Below are 22,544 nucleotides of genomic sequence, written 5' to 3' on the forward strand. Positions count from 1 at the left end.
GACACAAGGCGGGACGCATGTAGCTTATCTTTAGTGATTGGTGGAGACAAGGATGGTGGGAGGAGCACTAGGATTTCAAGGACAGCATACGGCGTGTGTAGTTGGTATCCAACACACTATACGGGACAACTGAACTGAAGAAAGCTCAGAAAAGAAATGACGTCTACGTAGGCGTCACCATATTTGCTACAGGGGCTTCATGACGCCCACATATGCATCACCGTAGTGAAGGGGTTAAAGACCACACTAAAAGTGCATTGTAATTTTTTTATATTTATTTCTTATATATGCCTAGGCAATACAGGAAACTCCTAAGTAGCTATTCTCCAAGCATCCTATGGAAATAGATGTAAATTTCATTCATTATGCCCTGTACTACTCCACATACTTGGCCTTTTAGTCCTATTATTGATGGAAACAACTTCTGAAAGTCCTGTTCTAGAACACCCAGTTATTAAGGAGCCTGATGAATCCAAAGAATTCAAAATTTAACAAAATGACAGTTTCCTGACTATTACAGGTAAAGTTTCACAGCCTGATCCTAGGAATTCTAGTAATCACCAAATTCTTCAGGTTCATCAAGTGGCTGCTAGTGATTCTTGGTTATACCTCGAGCAAAAGGTGCTACTGAAAGTGTCTTGATAGAGCCAAGGCATGCTGAATGCAACAGCCCATTGGTGTTCCAATTTCCAGCAATTGAAAGACTGAGTGTGTGTGAATTTACAGGATTCAATTTAGATCCTACAAACAGGCAATTTTTTGGCCTCTAGATGAAATACAATTTTAGAAGAAAGCATAGGTAACAGCTTTGTCAACAGGGTTGGTATTGCTATCTAATCATATTTAAACTGCCAGAAAAGATACAGGACACAGCACAAGTTTATGTGGATACTGCTAGAGGTGAAAGTAATTGTAAGTAAAAAAATGTTCTTTCTATGTACATAAGCATCTATGTACATAAGCATTTTAAGGCTTTGTTTAGCTATTTGGTTGTGGTAGAGTGACATACAATGGCTGGGCAGGGTGGCTGTCATGTGCCTTACTACATCTGTAAGTGTCTGGCATTTTCAATAGCTTTTTCCATCAAAATCATGTAGTTCAGTCTAAATGTATTCACTTTCACTGTCTTGGCATGAAATTTCAAGACAGGCAAGTGTTCCAGTCTGTTATTCTATTTGACAATAATTACATCCATTACATTTTATATTTATCAGTAAATCACACATAGAGCAATACTGCTTGTCTCATAGGATACTACTGCAATACTGCAAAACTTGTAGAAATGAACTGTGAAACTCACAATTTCACCATTGGATAATTACACCAATGTATTATCATTTCTACAAGTTTTGAGGTAATACAGTATCCTGTAATGAAATAAACTGTAATGACAGACATGTGATTTACTGATGAACATTTACACCAAGGTACCTTCTTCCTGCCTGGGCAGGAAGAAGGTTAGTAGAAAATCAGCTGTTCGAAATTTCATACAAAGATGGTGACAGTGAATACATTTTAACAGGAAAAAAGCTGTTGAAAATGCAACACACTTACAGAAAGAAGATTGAGTATGACATGGTGTTTCTACAACATAAGATACCTACCTGGCACAGCTGTTGTATCACTAACCCCACCATACTCAAATTTTACCCCATAGCTAAAAAAAAACTATTTTAACATTTTTTATTGTACAGTTTGTGCATTCTAGATGCCACACAGTATTGATGTCATTTTTTCCAAGAAGGGAAGATGTTTTTATGCTTTCAAAACACTAACTGGCAACCTCTTACCCTTTCTTGAGCAGACACCAGAGTGCAAGTCACCACAGTTACCTGCTCAGCTAATATAGAGTGTAGTGTACCAGCACACCAGACAGACCACCCCCTCTATATATCAGCTGAGGTGATGTCACACACTATTGAAGTGTAAAAGGATGTCAATTAGTGTTACAAAGCATCAGCATCTTGCCTTCTTAAAAAGGTAGTATTGAATCTCAACCACTTCATAATAAGAACTGATGTTGGCCCCAGCCATGACTTTGTGGGTATCATATTTACCCCAATAAAACCTCACAAGTCCCTGTTACATGTAGTTTACAGATCATCATTAAAAGGAATTTCCTTAAGCTTCACTAAAAACATGTTTGCATATAAAATCATTATAAATTTAAAAATAATTTTAAATGAAAATTTTGACAAGCATCAACCTCTTGTGTGATTAATAACTAATTAGACTAATATTTGATATTTATTCCTTTCCTCTTACAGAAAATGGATCTTTGTAAGTTTGTGCTTGCCAAAAAATTCTGTATGTACTTTGTATGAGTGAATAATAATAATGTTAAATGATAGGTGAGTATAGTGTTAGAAGAGAAGGGAGAGGCAATACGTATACTCACTAAAAGCAATAAGAGTACTCGTACACCAGAATACACAAGTTCATCTCCCCAAATTCTTACACCCTTGGTCTCTTTTGTGAGCTCCAAACACCTCTGTCCTGCAATGGAGTTCCTTCAGTGGAGGAACGCTTACGGTTCGGGGTGGACTGATGCTGAAGAGGATCACGTTGGTGTAAAATTTCAACATCTCTGAGAACAACTTGTGCTCCACCACCAGCAGTAGGTAGGACTTCACCCTGTGGGAAACAAGCAATCAATGGTGAAGAAAATGATAGGTAAGAGCAATAGTATAGCACTGCTACAAATGTTTACATCAGCAAAAATAAATTTAGATTATCTAGCAGACAATTAAAGCCATGAAGCAATATACTTAGTGTGGTGTGACATAAGCCATGCACATATAGTGTTTACAGGCAAGCAAACAAATGGCGAATAATTAAAAGAATTGCTTGAAAACAAGATAATTCTCTTTTCATGATGTAGAATTCATATTTACATGTATAAAATGTTTAATTTATGTTATTTACAAAATAAAGCAACATTTTTATGAGCATTACAATTCCTTTAGGTGAGTTACATTTATCAATGATAGTAGGACAGACCTAAAGATGCCATGAGATTATTTTTGCATTTTTAATAATATTCAGATTTTCAGCTTGGTCAGTCCTCTTAGATGATAAAAGTGATAAGCTGATCCCAATTTATCATGTCCATTAGTGATAACATCCACAAAATTAATATAAAACAAAATGGGTCCATCTCCCTTGAATTAAGAGAGAATTAGTGCACACTGGACAGAAAGTGTGAAATTTACACCCACAAAATTCAGACAATGAAACACACCTTATACACAGTAGTTTTGCTTTCCTTTTACCTATAATGCATTGTTTCCTCCACTAGCATTCCTTAAAGGTTGGCCACAAAACCACCTCCACCTCTTCCTACCCAAGTATTTCCTTGGTTTATCAAGCACTCAGCTATTACTAACATTTTTCAATTGCACTTTTATAGAAATGTTTCCCTCATTATCCCTTTTTTTTGTTACTTATTCTCTTACTCTTATAACTCTGTTCCTCATTCAACATACAACTACATATCTTTAGTCATGCTTCTTTTCTACCTTTTAATACAACCTCTACCTCTTCCACTACTACCTTGAACAGTTTAGTCTCCAGTTCTCCTTGTGAGTCCTGTTCTTGAGTCGTCAAGCAGTAGTTTGTGGTACGAGGGTCAGTAAAATCACCAGACTTCAACTTGGTGACTGATTTGCGACGATGAAGATTGGGCTGGAGGATTGTTCCTGTGGGAACCTCCTGTATGTTTGTGGTGTGGTGTAGTGTGGTGTGGGTGGATGGGGAGTGAAGTGAAGTGAAGTGGTGTGTGTGGGGAAGAATAAAGTGCCACAACTGAAAATGTATCCTGCAAACTATCCCTACAAACACATTTAAAGGAAGAGTAATAAACCCAAACCAACATTACATGCCCAACGACCTTAAAACAGAGGTGTCCAAGCAAACAACATACATGAAGCCCCAACAGCACCGTGTATTAGTGAAAATTAAAAATCAATATGTAATGGAAATAGTTATTCAGCTCCATTATTCCATATTTCAACCCTATATAATGCAACCATTACTACTATACCCTCAGACAACCTTGCCCATACATTAATTCCAAGCAACCTAAATCATTCATTTCTCCTTGTCCTCTTTCTTTCAACTTACCATTTAAAGTTACATTCAACCTCTTGCACCCTTCTGCACTTTATTCTTATTTGCTTATTTTCCTATCTTCGTTTACACATCAGCCTTTTAAATTTTTCTACCAGCGACCTCAATCTGCTCTGAATCTGGGCCTCTAGTGCATCTATTCAGCAAATATCAACAAATCTTAATTCAGCTTATAACAACTACACAAAACACAAGGTGTGGTTACCAAGTACCACTCCCTCCTCCCATAAAGCCTTAGAAGTTAAAGTATGAGGGAACATTTAAGTGTGACTCTTACCTAAGCTACCAATTTTTGTGGGGGATGCCACCCTGGTATATACACAAATAGATCATGACATTTGAGCTGTACAAACAAGTATGCCACACACAAAACAATATCATGTATAAAGAATCAAGTCTAATTTCCCAAAACAAGTATATATGCTACAACTTTAGGACAAACCCCACATACATGAAATACAGGAATGAGTACATACCTGAGTGGGCCGATGGTCAATCCATACATCAGATCCTTGTGATCGAGAACGTCTGTGCCGCAAGTTAACAACTGCTGGTGTCTGAAATACCAATAACTACTAAGCACGGAATAGCAGGAAACAGTTATAACTAATAACAGGAATTGCTTTCTAATTATATCTTTAATTTATTGCATTACTACCATCCTGTCACATCGATGAGTTTAATGTTTTGTGGTTCTGCTAGCTACCTTCCAATAAATCAAATTTTTAATAAACCAAAAGCCTACTATACATCATTAATTCTCATGTCAGTGAAACTCCACAAAAAATAAATACAGAAGTGTTGGAGACTACTCATTAACAGAAAAAAATAAAGAAAGAAAATTTTGAACAACAATGACACACTGTGGTCTTTAATAATTACCCTGTGAGATGCTGGGGTCATGTTGAGTTTTGGGTCAGAAGTGGAGGCTTTGATGGGGGTCTTCCCAGGAATGGCAGTGAGGTCAGTGTCAGAGGAGGAAGTGGTGGAAGGCTGAAGAGGAGTGGTGGGAATGGTCTGTTTGTCACTAAAGAGGGCCTGTTGTAGGGCCTTCACTTGACTCTGGTAGATTTTGGACTGAGAGAGAAAACCAAGTTAGCAATATTATCTTCATTGTCTTTCATTCTCTACATTGAACATTTATTACACAAGTCACAAACGAGAATTCTGGTGTTCAGATCTTCAATAAATTGCAGACAGTATGGGTTGCTTCCTTTCATGCTACAATCTATTCACCTAGCAGAGATTAAGTAGCTTCTAGACAAATTATGGAACTTATCTCAAAACATGGCAGAAGTGGATATCTAATAAACTCAAGTTGTTCTTTTGGCTCTGATGTCTGTCCCTCTTTCCATGAACATCCTGTAAGGCAATGGCCATAGCAGAAGAGCCCCAATCTCTCCTTATCCTGAATACTCCCATCATGCTGGTTAAAGTAGGTACTCCACCTCTGCTAGTACCTCTTTCACTCATGTATTCTTTTACTTCATCTATCTCTTAAGTAACACATAATAATCTTTGAAAGTTAATCTGACATCTCCCTCACTCTCTTGTTTCTTCATCCATTTCAATACATATACACTGAACACTTAAATGGTCACATGTGTGTGGAACACACTTCTGATGCTGACCCTCAACATTCAATGAAGAAAGTAGTTAGTATGATAGACAAAAAAAACTTTGTAACCTTTTATTTTTTTCTATTCAGCCCCTCCCGCTCTCTCTCTCTCTTACCTTTTGATTATTTATTTCATTGTTGAGGGTGGATTTGAGTTTCATCTTTTCCTGTTCCAGCTTTGTTCTCAGTTTTGCTCTCATCCTCTGTTTTTCAATCTGGCTTTGTACCTTGGCCATGTCCCTCTCTTCTTTCTGTGGATGATTAAAGGAAGTGAAAGAACATGCCAGCCATTAAGTTATACAGTTTTGTATTCAGTCAGTCCCAATCTATTACTTTACTCACTCAGTATTGGTTACCAGGCATATCAAAATTGCACACATAAAGCCTTACTAAACAAAATATGAAGTAAACTTTGAAAAACAAAATAATATAACAATCTAGATAACCTTTCAACATAAATATGCATGTATACGTACATGAACTTCGAAGATTCTTGTTCGTAAGAGAATTACAACAAATGAAGACTAAACTGGACAAATACATTGCAAACAGCACTTAGTACACATTGTACAAAAATAGAAATAGAGCAATAAATGATTTAGCTACAAGCAGGCTAATACAACAGCAGCCAGGTAAGGATGCCACAACCTACACACACACACACACACACACACACATACTTACCACTGCTTCACACTCATCCCTCAAGAAAGCTTGGTCCTCTAACTTCCTCTGGAGTGACTCATTGGCAGATTCAGCATTGTGAAGGAGACTCTCAAGACTGCGCACTCGCCCCATCGCATCAGAGTAAAGTGCCTTCATGCTCATTAACTCCTTTTTCATGACTAGGTTCTCTTTCTCCATTTCTGCAATGCCTGACCTCATTGCAGCCACTGTAGGAAAGAAAAGTTCCATGAAACCAATGAAAGGAAAGAAACAAGAAAAGCTCAGGAGACAGCATAAGGAAGAAAACTGTAGGAAGTAACAAACTAAAAAAAAAAAAAAATAAATAAATAAAAATAGTGAAATATAAAAAAAATCTGAATGATAGGAAAGTAGGGAACACAAAATGTAGAAATAAACTGAATGATCTCATGTTTCTCCACCATGCTCCACAATCGTGTCTACAGTATTCCATGGCTTACTAGTCAATTCTTCATCCTTCCTTTAGCCAGTTATACCCAAACCAGTCCTCCTCAATCGTTCCATTCTTATTTCTTCCTCTTCCTAACCATCACTATTATCTCTCTCTCCCTCTCTCTCTAGCTTCACACTCACCAGTCCCCCAGAAATTCTTTTCCAGACGTTCCCTGCTCTGCAATCTCTTCCTGAGGTGAGCCTTGAGGCGAGTGATCACCTCCTCCAATCCTCCAGGGGTAGAGGAGGTAAGGACAGGCCAGTCAGGAGCCAGTGAGTAGATTGGAGCAAGGTCAACTTCCAGAGCCTGTGATGGTAAGAAGGAAAATGAGAATAAAATCACTCATTCAGAAAATGACCAAAAAGTGAAAGTATACAAGTATAAATATAGGAAAATATGCACTAGTGCTTAGACACAGCACTGAAAAAATCAGTCAACAGATAATACACATACATGTTGTGATAGGCACCGTCTTAATCCCCTTTAATTTATTATATTATTATATGTGAAGCCTATGGCCACCCATCGCGGGCCCCTCGGGCTGTTCTGTCCATGCTTCTCGTTGCAAGCAGGACTCAGTACAGAGGTAGCCTTCAGCGGAGATAGACACGCACTCTCGTCGGTCTGGCACAGTGTTAGGGAGATTCGTGTTGCTGGGCTTCTCTTGTTACTCGCTAGTCATTGGTCTGGGAGTTGTGCCCTCCTGTTGAGTAGCTGGCTTGTTACTCAGTAGACCATGGCTGTGTAGGACAACGGGCTTGTTGTCCTAAGGAGTGTGGCCGGTTGGGTCTTGTGTTCGTCCCCTCGTGGTGTGGCGACGCGGAGAGACATGTTACTGTCTTGTCTGATTGTTTGTTTGTAGGTGGCCGTGGTCACCAGTGCATTTGGTGGGCAGCTGTGTGCCCCACCATCTGTTGTGTAGTATCCGTAGTATACTGTGTAGAGTAACCAGCCAGTCTTCAGCGGAGGTAGACACGTGCGCTCTTGGTTTCTGGCACAGGGTGGAGACACGTGTTGCTGGGCTGTTCTTGTTACTCGCTAGTCATTGGTCTGGGAGTTGTGCCCTCCTGTTGAGTAGCTGGCTTGCTACTGGGTAGACCGTGGCTGTGTAGGACAACGGGCTTGTTGTCCTGAGGAAAGTGTAGCCGGTTGGGGCTGCATTTCCTGTTGTGCGTTCGTCCACTCGGGTGTGGCGACGCGGAGGGACGCGTTATTGTTTCATCCGTTGTTGCTGTTGGTGGCTGTGGTCACCAGTGTGTTTTGTTGGGTGGCTGTGTGCCCCACCATCTTTTGTATAGTTTCAGTAGTAAACTGTATTGTAGTGGTAGTAGCCACGCACACTATTGAATGCTGAGAGGCTTCATGTCGGCCAGTAGTGCGTAGTTGTCGTCCGCCAGACTTGTCTGCGACGAGTATTTGGACTCGTGTATAGCTGGTGTCACCCGTAGGTGGTGTCTGGGCTTGTGTGTACATCACCGGATGTGCTGTACACATCATATATTGCAGTAGTAGTAGGCCAGGGATGTCAGTCTAACAGGTGTTAGTAAGCACTTGTTGTAGTAGGATAGTATAGTATATATATATACTGCGTTGTTCCGGTCTGTGAGTTATCACAGTCTGTGGACAAGGCGGTGGAGAGGCATTAATACTTCATAGAGAAGTGGGTGGAATTGTCCTTGTGGGCGGTTTCTCTAGGGGTATTAAGGCCTCGCCCTGTTACACATAACATCTACCATTTATAAATTCTACTTGGTTGGGTACAGGAGGAGAAGGAGTTGCTGAGGAGATTCCCTTACAGTGGGGAAATTATACACTGTTGGCGACCTTGAAAGAACCTGAGGGTTACGTCGGCTGTGAGTTATAGTAGTGGGGACTCTGTGGAGTGTTTTATAATCCCCACTGTACTGACCGTAACAAAGTTGGCGATTTTGCCAGAATAACAGTCTAGTGAGCTGTAGCAGCTAACCGCAGCCGGTGACGACGTACGTAAACCGTAACAGTGGCGACCTCGCCAGGATAAACCAAGTGCTTTATAGTGTGTAGTGTTATTGTGTGGGGTATTATTACTTATATTATTTTATTGTTTGTGAGAACGAGTCCTGTGAGCACCATGGAGAGAGTTACTGGTCTTTTCACCCCACCAGTGGAGGGTGAGGATGCGAGTGTGAGCCGGCGAGACTCACCACGTGGGTATGATGAGTCGGTGGCCGCGCGTGGGGTCAGTGAGGACGCATTTACTACGTGTCATGATAACGCACGTGGCGGTCCCAGTGAAGGTGATGTGGGATATATTAGCCCTGGCAGAAGTATCGGAAGCAGGAAGGCTCCCGACGATCTAGTCCAGCAAGCAGTATTGTTGATAGTGTCCAGTCAGCTGCCAGACTGGAGGAACTGCGATTGAAGCTGGAAATTAGGAAAATGGAGATAGAAGCAGAAGAGAGGCGAGAGTTGAAGAGATTAGCTGCGGAAGAGAGACGAGAGTCAAACAGACTAGCAGCAGAGCAAGAGGCTAGAGAGGCGGAAGAGGGGCTAGAGAAGCGGAAGAAAGACGAGAACTTCAGAGACTAGCAGCAGAGCAGGAGGCTAGAGAGGTGGAAGAGAGACAAGAGTTAAACAGACTAGCAGCAGAGAAGGAGGCTAGAGAGATGGAGAGAGAAAGGGCAGATAAAGATAGAGAGTTGGAGTGGGAGAGAACTCGCCATGCAATAAGTACGCCTGGAGTTGTTGGTAGTGTAGGAGGAGGAGGAGAACAGTGTTGAGCGTACATTAGTTCAAAGTCTCCAGCTAGTCCCCGAATTTGATGAGGCTAAGGTGGCTGAATGGTTTGTCCGCTTCGAGAGGAAAGCCAAGGAGTTTGCTTGGTCTCGAGAGAGATGGGTAGGCTTAGTCGCGAATAAACTTAAGGGAAAAGCCTTGGAAGTTTATGATAAAATGTCAGCTGATGATCTGGATGATTATGAGGAGTTTAAGGCTGACATTTTGCGGGCATATGAGCTGCGACCAGAAGCCTATCGCTTGCAATTCAGAGGAAAGAGGAAGCGAGCAAGTGACTCCTACCTCGAGTGTGCTCGTTCACTGGAGCAAGTGTTTGAGAGATGGGTTGCTAGCGAGGGTGTTGACTCTCTCGAGGCTTTGAAGGAGTTAGTAGTTATGGAGCAGTTCATTGATATTGCTGATAAGGAGCTGGTACCTCTGTTGAGGGAGAAGAGGTTTAGGACCTTGAAGGAGGCTGCTACATGGGCTGATGATTATGTGTTGGCCCACCGTCCTGTGCAGCAGCCTGGGAGTTGGAGTCGTAAGGAAGGTGGTCCTAAGGGAGGCCCAGGGAGTGGTGGCAGTTCTTCCTCGGGCTCTCCAGGCCACTTTAGGCGATATACTGGATTCGGCAGTAAGATGGGTTTGGGAAAGCCCCAGGCCCCCACCCCTCCTTTTTCTGCGAAGGACGGACGGCGGGAAGGCGGCCCCTAGAACGCCCAAGTATGATTCCCAGCCTACGTGCTATCACTGCCGAGGGAAAGGGCATTTTAAGTTCAATTGCCCAAAATTAGTAACAGCTGAAACTCCAAAGTCCTCGCAGAAACCAGTTGCCTTGTTGGTGTGGCCAGATAAAGTTTGTGGTGATGAGTTGACTGCTCCTTCAGGCTTTAGAAGTGAGAAGGCACGGCGTGTGCCTGAGTTGTGTTTGGAGGAGAGAGAGCAGGTTGGCCCACCTGTCCCTCCCCCTGTTGCCTCGCCCGCTGTTGTTAAGGATAGTGAGCTTGACTGGTGCCGTCCTTTCCTGTGTGGAGGCACTGTTGAGATTGATGGCACAAAGTATCCCATCACTGTACTGCGTGATACGGGAGCACAGCAGTCAGTGTGCCGAAATGTCACTGGGAAGAAGGTGACATCTAGCAAGGCAGTGTTGTGTCGTGGACTTAACACTGTGGAGGAGTTCGTGACGGCTGAGGTGACGCTGTCATGTCCTCTTGTCACTGCTACGGCGCAGTCAGTGGCAGACGAACTGCCAGTCGCAGGAGTGGACTTCCTGCTTGGGAATGATTTGGCTGGTGGTCGTGTATGGATCCCAACCTCTGATGAGGATGAGGTTGCTGAAGAGTCTGGGCCAGTGGTGCAAGACTCTGTAAATGTTGTTACCGCTCTCAGGCCCGCTGGGCTGAGAGAGAGCCTGTTACTACCCAGGAGGTTGCTAGCAGCCAGGTGGGATTGACTCCAGATGGGAGTAACAGTGCTGATGTGGTGGAGCCAGTGTTGGGCTCACCATTGAGTTCTGGTGTAGAGGCTGACGGTGACGGCGTAGAGTCACTTGTTAATGCACCGGACTCGGCTTTGGGAGTTGTTGCTGAGAGTGAGGACGGAGTGTTGGGTGTAGCTGAGTTGTTTGATGGTTATCCTCACTCTGCAGAGCACTCCGGAGGGAGCACTCGTGCTGAGTTGCTTCCTGGTGTGGAGGCTGAGGGCTCTGATGTTCAGCACAGGCCCCAGCATGATAAGTCAGGCAGTTTGTTGGAAGTTGGCGCCCAGGGTGGGGAGACTTCCAGTTCTGCGGGGAGTTGGAGGTTTCTCCCCTGTGGAGCATCGTGGAGGCAGGGAGCGAGCTGTTCCCTTGCCTGGTGACTGCCTGGCTGGTGGTGATGATCCTTCTGAGGACTCACCGGATCACATGGCAGGAGCGGAGCAGCCTGGGCCAGCTCTCCGTCCTCGATGCCGTGTGGGACGTAGGGTTGCAGCGTTGCCTCAACCCCATGACCCTATAGTCCCCCTTTCTCTTACCCAGCTAGAGCCTGCAGAGCTCATTCGTAGGCAGCAGGAGGACCCGGCGTTGGCCTCCTTCTTTGCTCGAGTGGGTGAGGGAAGTGAGGGAGGGCAGGGAGGAGTTTGTCTTGCATCAAGGGGTGTTGTGTCGTAGATGGCAGGAGAGTGACGGTGGTGAGTTATTGCAAGTAGTTGTGCCGCAGAAGCTGCGTGAGGCACTTGTGCTGTTGGCACATGAGGGGCCCATGGCTGGACACCTGGGCATCCGAAAGACCGTTGCTCGCCTGCGTCGCAATTTTTGGTGGCCCAGCATGTCTGGAGAAGTAGCCATGATTCTTAAGTGCTGCCACACTTGTCAAGTGGTGGGCAAGCCTAATCAGGGGTTTTGATTAATATAGTAGGTCCTCTGCCTACTACCAGGGCTGGTCACAAGTATTTGTTGACCATAATGGATGTTACCACGCGGCACCCTGAAGCAATTCCCCTGAGAAGCACTCACTCTAAGGTGGTGCTGAAGGCATTGTTAACCTTCTTTACACACTTTGGATTGCCAGCAGAGCTGCAGTCCGATCAAGGGACCAATTTTACTTCAAAGTTGTTTAAGGATACGATGACTGCGTGGGGGATCAAGCATATTGTGTCCAGTGCTTATCATCCACAGTCTCAGGGAGCCCTGGAGAGACATCATCAAACTCTCAAAACCATGCTCAAGAGTTTCTGCATGGAGAGAGATAAGGATTGGGACGAGGGTGTCTTATTTGCGGTGAGAGAAGCGCCCACTGAGTCCTTGGGTTTCTCACCCAATCAGCTAGTGTTTGGACACCGAGTGCGTGGACCGCTCGACGTAGTTCGGGAGGCTTGGTGTCAGCCGTCGCCTGAGCGCCCTGTCTCACTGCTTAAGAGCCTCATGAGCAGTCGAGAAAGATTAGCCAAGGCATTAGAGGTGGCGCAGGCCCACCTGTGTAAGGCCCAGCAGAGTATGAAGGGGTATTATGACCGAAGGGCCGAGTATCGGAGTTTTGCCCCTGGAGATGAAGTGCTTGTGCTGTTACCACTTCAGGGCCAGCCGCTTGCTGCCCGCTATAGTGGCCCCTATATTATAGAGAAGAAGGTAGGTGACCTCGACTACCTGGTGGTCACTCCTGACCGGCGCAAGAGGGCTCAGCTGTGTCACGTTAACATGCTGAAGCCCTATTTTCGTTCTACTAGCCAGAAGGGCTCTTTTAGTTCTGCCGTGCAAGAGGCATCTTCAGTTTTATTTTTCTGCCGGGAGGGAGAGGCTCCAGAAGTTATTGGGCCTGAACCTGTTGTTCCTACAGGGCAGTGGGAACGGAATAGCCTCCATCTCTTGAAAGAGAAGGTTGACCATTTAGGGGATCAGCAATATGAGTTGCTTCGGCGGCTGAGAAAGTACTCCAGTGTTTAGCAGTGTCCCGGGCAGGACACAGTTGATAGAACACGATATTAATGTTGGGGACGAAAAGCCTGTCAAGTGGCCCCCATACCAAGTGAGCCCAGGAGTACAATGTCATAGTAAGATATATAAAAGGAGCAGACAATGTTGTAGCTGATTGTCTGTCCCGGGGCCATTCCCTTTAATCAGTCCCATGCCTTTTTTTTTTTTGTAAATGTTTTGTTTCCAAAATTTTTTTCCTTTAAGGGAGGGCGTGTGATGGGCACCGTCTTAATCCACTTTAATTTATTATATTATTATATGTGAAGCCTATGGCCACCCATCGCGGGCCCCTCGGGCTGTTCTGTTGAGCATACGGCCCGCCTCCCTCTCCATGCTTCTCGTTGCAAGCAGGACTCAGTATAGAGGTAGCCTTCAGCGGAGATAGACACGCACTCTCGTCGGTCTGGCACAGTGTTAGGGAGATTCGTGTTGCTGGGCTTCTCTTGTTACTCGCTAGTCATTGGTCTGGGAGTTGTGCCCTCCTGTTGAGTAGCTGGCTTGTTACTTGGTAGACCATGGCTGTGTAGGACAACGGGCTTGTTGTCCTAAGGAGTGTGGCCGGTTGGGTCTACATTTCCTGTCTTGCGTTCGTCCCCTCGTGGTGTGGCGACGCGGAGAGACACGTTACTGTCTCGTCCTGTTTGTCGTTGTTGGTGGCCGTGGTCACCAGTGTGTTTGGTGGGCGGCTGTGTGCCCCACCATCTGTTGTGTAGTATCCGTAGTATACTGTGTAGAGTAACCAGCCAGTCTTCAGCGGAGGTAGACACGCGCTCTTGGTTTCTGGCACAGGGTGGAGACACGTGTTGCTGGGCTGTTCTTGTTACTCGCTAGTCATTGGTCTGGGAGTTGTGCCCTCCTGTTGAGTAGCTGGCTTGCTACTGGGTAGACCGTGGCTGTGTAGGACAACGGGCTTGTTGTCCTGAGGAAAGTGTAGCCGGTTGGGGCTGCATTTCCTGTTGTGCGTTCGTCCACTCGGGTGTGGCGACGCGGAGGGACGCGTTATTGTTTCGTCCTGTTGTTGCTGTTGGTGGCTGTGGTCACCAGTGTGTTTTGTTGGGTGGCTGTGTGCCCCACCATCTTTTGTATAGTTTCAGTAGTAAACTGTATTGTAGTGGTAGTAGCCACGCACACTATTGAATGCTGAGAGGCTTCATGTCGGCCAGTAGTGCGTAGTTGTCGTCCGCCAGACTTGTCTGCGACGAGTATTTGGACTCGTGTATAGCTGGTGTCACCCGTAGGTGGTGTCTGGGCTTGTGTGTACATCACCGGATGTGCTGTACACATCATATATTGCAGTAGTAGTAGGCCAGGGATGTCAGTCTAACAGGTGTTAGTAAGCACTTGTTGTAGTAGGATAGTATAGTATATAATATACTGCGCGCGTTGTTCCGGTCTGTGAGTTATCACAGTCTGTGGACAAGGCGGGTGGAGAGGCATTAATACTTCATAGAGAAGTGGGTGGAATTGTCCTTGTGGGCGGTTTCTCTAGGGGTATTAAGGCCTCGCCCTGTTACACATAACATCTACCATTTATAAATTCTACTTGGTTGGGTACAGGAGGAGAAGGAGTTGCTGAGGAGATTCCCTTACAGTGGGGGAAATTATACACTGTTGGCGACCTTGAAAGAACCTGAGGGTTACGTCGGCTGTGAGACATAGTAGTGGGGACTCTGTGGAGTGTTTTATAATCCCCACTGTACTGACCGTAACTAAGCTGGCGATTTTGCCAGAATAACAGTCTAGTGAGCTGTAGCAGCTAACCGCAGCCGGGTGACGTAAGTTTAAAACCGTAACAATGTACTAAAAAATAAGAAAGCATAAATGTAAATTAAGGAAAGTAATCAGATAAACTCAGCATCACTACCTCCACACTGGCACCCTCCACTTCATCCTCGAGTTTCTTGCGCACCTCCTTGAACAGCTGGTTGGCACGGCGGCGGCCTGGTGGCAACCCAAGGTCACGCCGGGCTGGCTGTGACCTTTGGATTTGTACCTCTGATGCAAGCTCAGCAAACTTCATCACTGTCTGTTGGGGTGAAGTTGTAGTTGTAATATTAATCTTAGTTCTATCACTGTAAACTGTTGTTAATGCTGGAACAGTAGTGAGACTCAATGATGCTCCTGTGTCCCTTATGATGGGAATGTATTATTGCTGATGTTAGTTCTTATTGATGTAGTATTAATATATCATTCCTTTATATGGAAGGAAACTGTCCGAGAACATCAAAATAAATACAAGAAATATAATAATAATCGCCACCCTCAAAAAAATAAATATGATCATAAATATCAATTAATAAGGTCAACATAATATTCAAGTTCTTCTCTCAAATTCATACCAAAAAGAAAATAATAAATGACAAGACTGAAAGCATCCCAAGTAAGCAACCATCAAACTTTCCCTATCCAAACACTCATTCATAACACCAAGTGGAGTCAAGGGAATGGTTATATTACTGAAAGAGAGAGAGAGAGAGAGAGAGAGAGAGAGAGAGAGAGAGAGAGAGAGAGAGAGAGAGAGAGAGAGAGAGAGAGAGAGAGAGAGAGAGAGAGAGAGAGAATTCTGTGAAGCAGTTGCAGAAAAGTAAGCAATCAACAAAATATAAAAAGTGATGACTATATACTTTGGAGATCAGCATAAGCAACAAAAACACTACAACAAATGGATATCACACATAGTCAGTCCAGATAAAGCAATTTATATGAACAGCCTTTGGTTTTGCCTGAGTTATTAATACTGAGAGGAACAATTCTCACCAGTGTCTCATCATAGTCATCAGATCTAGGGTTGACACACACAACCATGCGCACTTTGCCATCTCCATCAAAGAAGTTTTTAAAGTAATGGGTGAGCTTTGAGTCTCGGTAAGGCACCTTCTTGTTGCCACCCGCCTCCTGATTCTCACGTAAGATCTCAATACAGATTCGCAAGTTCATCAGTGAGTTGTTGATATTTCCTGGAAAAATTGTAATGGTGTTAGGACATTGTGCAGGCTATTTCAGAAGGAGTAACAGGTGTGTGCAGTGAAAGAAAACTGAAGAGAAAACAGCAGATTGGGAGAAATAAAAAACATAAAAATAGAAGTAAATAAATAAATAAATAATAAATTAATAGATAAATAAGAACTAACTAAATAAATAAAATAGAGGAATGAAAGGCATGAACTGGGACATAAATATTATCTCCAATGACTAATACACAAAAAGCATTCCCACACACACTTACCTGCCTCCTTGATCCTGTCCCCAGCTGCCTTGGTCCGCAAATTCCGCTCTGAGCCAGCCAAATCCACTAATGATAGCTGTGACACTACAATGGCACTCTTGTCTGTCACCACATCTTCTCCCTGAGCATCAAGGGGTGCCTGGAAATGGAGGCAATGTTAAAAGACTGTGGATGAATTATATAACACTAGGCCACACCATCCATTCTGGAGACCATTTCAATCTTAACCTAAATTCCCTCTTAAGCATTCTCCTTTGTCACTTACAGCCTTAAAAAACATGAACTAAAAAACACAGACACCATACCTGTAACAGCCTGATGGTGAAGATGGAGTGCGAGCGTGATGACTCACAGTTGAGACGTGTTGAGGCAATCTTCCTGCGTTTGAGGCCACGGTACAGCACCTGAAACAACAGCAAGGTTAATGCATAATGGGTACAGAATGTTAATATCAGGAATAATCACCAGGAAGGTTAATATCTTTATGAATGAGACAGATGGAATAAGATAGGCATGATTCAAGAAGGGACTACCATATGAAGAGCTGATGGGTTCCTGTAGCTTCCCTTATTTTCTTATGTTAAAAATAGCTACCTACCTCCAGGCCATCCTCAGGACTCTTCACCTCCACTTCAGTGCATGCATGGACGTACATGTTGTGCTGTGCATCTTCACGGATGATCTTTGTCTGCAGGCCCCTGTGTGGGAATGTACATGTGTGCTGGATTTATTGACAAACACAAGCAAGCATGTACTCGTAGAAGCATTATAACTTCCCGTTTTCCATCATTTAATTTTGATTAACTATATAGTGCTTTCTCCTTTCATTGCTACTGTAAATACTATTATCAATAACAGCCATGTACATTAATTTTCAAATATGGAAACTTATGTCTGTAAAAAAAAGAAACATGGTTACTTGGCCTCACTCACCTAGAGGGCCCAGTCTCAGGCAGATCTTCTAATAAGTCATACAGATAGTTGTTGTATATTTCAATGTAGGAGACAAATACTGAATACACATTATCTTCGTCCATGCTATCAATGCGAGAAGTATCAGGAATACGCTGAGAGTTATCTTGGGAGCCTGGGGGATCCTTCCTGTAGAAAACATGGGACAAAATTGTCATCTATAAGGGCAGAGAGGGAGAGAGGAAGGGGAAAGAAATTCAGTGGGCCTTTTTTCTTATAACTATTGTCCTTGACTGGTGCCTTCTAAGGAAAGGAAAAAAAAAAAAAAAAAAAAAAAAAAAACATGATTTTTTTTGTGAGGGATGCAAAAACAAGGATACAAATATGAAGAATTCAAGACTGAAAAAAATTCAATACCTCAGTTGCATCTCAAGGCATTTGCCATAGTTAGAAGTTCAAGTAATACAGTTAAAGAACCTTGCATTTTAAATAGGGTAATAAGGTAGGTACTCATGTAGATATTGGCATAGGATAACACAACTTTACTACTGTATATACTATAACTATGCCAATAAACTTTTTGACAATGCTAAACACAATCTCATGTTATCTCTAAAATGCCTCCACACCAAACTATCCTACCTCCCCCTGGTGGTTCTTCCACCTGCCGTGGGTCGCAGCCGTTGTGTGGCAGCTGCCTTCCGCCGGTCATTCTGTGCCTCCACCTCACTCTGAGCATCAAAGCCATTCATTCCATCGGGGCGGAAGGTAAAGCGGCTTGCCTGGTAATCCTGAATTGAGTTGAAAAGTACGTCTAGGGTACGGCGGATGATGCCCCCATCTTGTGGTGTGCCCTGGAAAAAGGAAGCAATGTGTTCAAACATGTCAATCACATCTAATAGTTACCTACTAAAAATGCAGAACTGGAATATGCATGCACCGAGAATGCTGATTTTCTCATGTGAGCAACCAATGCTGATTTGTAGTACAAATTATGGAAGTGTGAACTGATAATTCTTTTTTTTTTTCTTTCATATGATGAATCAGCACTGACTTTTTATTTATATATATATATATATATATATATATATATATATATATATATATATATATATATATATATATATATATATATATATATATATATACACCATGTGGGCTTTTCACGGGAATTTATGGGCTAAAGGCGATACTTTTTAGGGTATCTCCTATCTTAAAGCCCACCCACTAGGAAACCGTTTCCCCGAGTGAGGAAGCCCAACCTACACTCAGATCGTGGACAGGATTCGAACCCGTGCGCTTGGAGACCTCTAGGATCCCAAAGCACACATGGCCGCCGTGTACCACGGCGGCCCCAAGAATGATTCCATATGATCAAATTTAAGTATGCATAGAGGAGGCTGGCTGGAATGCATCAGCACCAGCAACCTGTTTCTACTAGCTCTCTTGTTTTTTGCCAGCTTAACTCGCATGAGTCAATATTGGGCAGTCATGTGGTCTCCACATAGCAAGAACAATACAAGGAAATTAAAAAGAATACAGATGGTACCAGAATTGAAGAAAAATACTTTGACAGAGCAACTGCAAAAAATGAGATTAACAACATTGGAAATAAAAAGAGAAAGGAGACACTTGATAATAATGTACAAATAAGTAAATTGTATGGAAAGGCAGAGATATAAAAGATTAAATGACTCGGTGACATCAAGATCTAGTTTCCTGTATTAAAGTATTAATGTCTGGAAGATTAAGTGAGGTGGTTACAGCTGTTAATGTGAGCAAATTTAAAGAGAAATTTATATAACTGTATACTAGACATGACAATATTTTTTTTTACCTTAGAGCAGTGGTTCCTAAACTTTTTCAGTTTGTTACCCAATTTAACATGCCACATAAAGCATGTTACCCCTTTCACTTATAATATTACTTATAATAGGTTTACTTTACAACTTTATATGCTAAGACAAAGTTAACAATAATCCTAATACCGGGTACTGCATTGTTTTCTCGATTTTCAGAATTCATAACTTTTTTTCTGTCACCCTCCATTACCCCGAAAATGGTTAAATTATCCCCAGGAGGTAATTTACCCCCAGTTTGGGAACCACTGCCTTAGAGCCTGTACAATACAACAGGGTAGATGCAAACACTTAGAAGATAAATAAAAAATAGAAGACCAACCTGCATGGTGTAAGTCTTCCCCGAGCCAGTGACACCGTAAGCAAACAGGAGGCCATTTCTTCCATTGACAAGGTCTGACACGAGGGGCATGGCAACCCGTGAGAAAAGTTCCTTCTGGGAGGAACTAGGACCGAAAACTCTCCCAAATTTGTATAACTGTTCCTTGGCACTGCCATTGCGATATGCAAAAGAGGAGTTTGGTGGTGTGAGCTGTGAAAAAGAAATACACATTAATACATACATTATACTCTCATTTTTTCTTTAAGTAAATTTCATTTGATCCTGAAAATTTTTCATCTGAATCTAACCAAACACCTCTCACATTTGATCATCATTAATCTTTCTTTGATCCTATGTATATCCAAATCATAGTAATGGCAACAAAATAGAATGAAGGCACAAGAATATAAAACCTACGACTTTGTAGGAAATGAGTGTGGATGAAAATTTTTAAAGATTAAAATAAATCATAAAGATTATTGAAATCCTGACCCAGTCAAAATGCTGAGGTATAGTACATTTTCCCCAGGCTTATAAATATCCTGACAATAAAACATGTTCTCTCATGTGCCATCTTCCTTGTTTGGCATAAGACAAGATTAACATAAAGGAAAATGACAAGAAAGACTACTAGGCACAAATTGTCAGTACATTAATTACCTTCACAGTGCGACTATCCACCTCTGCAATGCACTCCTCCTGCCCTGGTATTTCCGCAGGACGGATGCGGCAGAACACCTCCACTGGATCCTGCTCCACCTTTCTCTCCACTGTGCGTGGTTTAGGTGGAAGGCGGGGCCTGCGCTGCATTGGAGTGCGGCTGTGGGTTGTGATGGTGAGAACTTATGAGTAGGGTTGTTGAAGGAGTGTCAAGCAGGTAGTTTGGAATCAAAGCTTTGTGTTGGACTGTCAAAAGCTTCTGATATCAAATGTTTCACCAAAGTCCCTAAAAGCAATAAACTAAGACTCAATAAGGAAAGTATGAAGATCACCAGTAAAAGCAGGCATGACAGAATCCATACTGGCAATCATATATAGCTATTTTATGAAGTGATAAATGTTTAAGAATCTTTCAGCTGAGGATAGCAATACAGTGGTAAATAGAGGATCAGAGTAAGGTGTTGCACTAAGAGCTTTAAGTCAAGGAGGATAGCAAAGTTAAGGCAAATAACAAGGTTGCTATGTGAAGGGAAAGGAAAGCCAAAATTGATGGTGAACCTTTAAGTCTTTCAAAAAGAGGATCTCCACAGAAAATGTCAGAATGTGCTCCATTTTGGATATTAAGTAGCCAAAGTATTTTCATAATTAAAGGAGTTAAGTAAGAGGCATGTAGCACAGAATAATCTAGTTTGTGAGTGACTGTAATTGTAGCCAAAAGATTCAAGAGTGTGAACATAAGAGCAAGTTGGGTTGTTGCTCACATAGATGCGACATCAAGCTTTGCAATGAAAATGAGAATAAAGTAGCTAAGAGGGAAGAGTGGAAGTCGTGTGTGTGTGTGTTAGGTGATTGTAAAGTTCAGATTGTAACAGGCCTCTTGTATTATGAGGCACAATGGGAAAAGTTCAATGAGATAACAGCCATTGGAAAGTTCAGTGCCCCTGATCCAGTACATACTGATGGATGGTGAAAAATCTTTTATACAGCATTATGCCCCTTAAGAGTACAGCGTGTGGATTTCTTGCATATTTTGTACAATTCCAAATTCTATCTGTGTATTAGTATGTAACTCAAGATAGGATATACATAGCACTATGTGTAGTGAATGATATTTGTTTCCCTTTTGATACTAAAAATGACTTCAGATAATGCATGGGTAGTATGTACTGCACACACATATAACAACAATGATTATGGACAGACATTCCACTATGTAGAGAACTCTGTATTGCAGCAATATCCGAAGGGTGGGCTTTTTTTTATCTATTTCATATAGCTATTCATACATTTTCCATTTATTACTGGTGTGCAGTACAAAATTAAAGTCCTCTAAAAATTTCTTAGGCTCAACAAAGAAACTTCAGACAAACTTGAAGCAAACAAAAAAGTAATAAACTTTTTTTTTAAGCATTACACGAGGCATGAACTGTTACCCAGGCCAATCAATCTTCACCCAAACGCCACACACCCGAAGCAAGGCACCTTCACACTCGTTTAAGACACCATGACAACAATAGTACAATACACATCAATAAAACCCACATCTCACAATCAAACACACGGTAATACACACACTTGAAGGCTAAATAAACAGGGCAATCTTCACCCAAACGCCACACACCCGGAACAAGGCATCTTCACACTCGTTAAGACACCATGACTACAATAGTACAATACACATCATTCAAACTCACATCTCACAATCAAACACACGGAAACACACACACTTGAAGGCTAACTAGACAAGTGAACCACCGTTACTATAAACAACCAAGAGAACCACTGATAGTTACGCCCGACTGTTACCCTATTTGAATATGCACTTCCCCTCACCCTCTTGCGTACTCAATTATGGCTTTTATTTAATCACCACACCTCCAGCTATCACGTGTAATCACAAGGGCGACGGGAAGATAACGCAAGACAAAGTAACCGAAATCCTTAACAATATTTACACAGATTAGTGGCTTCCTATACCAACTGACCAAGACACATCCGCTATTACACTTGTTTCTCCCTTTTCTCGCTATTTACTTACTTCTACAGCTGCTTAGGGTCCTTGCAAATAAAGAGGGTTAATGGAAGCCGTGTACTCACTCTGGTTTCATGGTGAGACGAACTTGAAGAGATTCGTCGCTCTGGCTATATTTAAATGGCGGGCGGGGACGACTCCTTCCTCCGTTCCTCCTGCCGTTCCAGTTGGACGGGGATTGGAGGGAATTTTGTTCTTTTTAACGGGTATAACCTCTTTCGCTGCACGAATTGTTAGAATTTTTCTCTTTTGCATTTTGTATAATGATGGTATATATTTTTTTCTTGGTAATTCATATATTTTTGCTTTTATAATCTCACATTTATATTCTTTGATCTCGTATGCAATACGAGATCAGAGACGGTTGTAAATAGCACTAGTTTGACAATGTTTGAAAAACAGATTAGATAAGCACTTAAATTTATTAGATTTATAATT

The 22,544-nt window shown here is 42.6% G+C and overlaps 1 protein-coding gene across 3 annotated transcripts; it reads right to left on the reverse strand.

Annotated features, from left to right (window-relative positions):
- Positions 1 to 260: 260 nt before the first annotated feature.
- On the reverse strand, positions 261 to 22,315 carry LOC123514984 (kinesin-like protein KIF23). 3 transcript variants are annotated; one of them, XM_045273286.1, is made up of 17 exons: positions 22,172 to 22,315; positions 20,075 to 20,234; positions 19,415 to 19,624; positions 17,876 to 18,087; positions 17,255 to 17,422; positions 16,920 to 17,019; positions 16,627 to 16,725; positions 16,322 to 16,460; positions 15,853 to 16,052; positions 14,960 to 15,121; positions 7,025 to 7,190; positions 6,431 to 6,639; positions 5,863 to 5,997; positions 5,011 to 5,205; positions 4,605 to 4,685; positions 3,553 to 3,711; positions 261 to 2,634 (listed from the first exon to the last, which is right to left on the reverse strand). In XM_045273286.1, the coding sequence occupies exons 1-17, from the start codon at positions 22,180 to 22,182 to the stop codon at positions 2,455 to 2,457; spliced, it is 2,586 nt and encodes an 861-aa protein (XP_045129221.1). In that variant the 5' UTR covers positions 22,183 to 22,315; the 3' UTR covers positions 261 to 2,454. The 3 variants fall into 3 exon arrangements, with proteins under 3 accessions (XP_045129221.1, XP_045129222.1, XP_045129223.1); XM_045273287.1 differs by lacking the exon at positions 22,172 to 22,315 and adding an exon at positions 21,650 to 21,670; XM_045273288.1 differs by lacking the exon at positions 3,553 to 3,711.
- Between the last annotated feature and the right edge of the window lie 229 nt (positions 22,316 to 22,544).

This window comes from Portunus trituberculatus, chromosome 38 (assembly GCF_017591435.1).
Source record: "Portunus trituberculatus isolate SZX2019 chromosome 38, ASM1759143v1, whole genome shotgun sequence".
Taxonomy (NCBI): Eukaryota; Metazoa; Arthropoda; class Malacostraca; order Decapoda; family Portunidae; genus Portunus; species Portunus trituberculatus.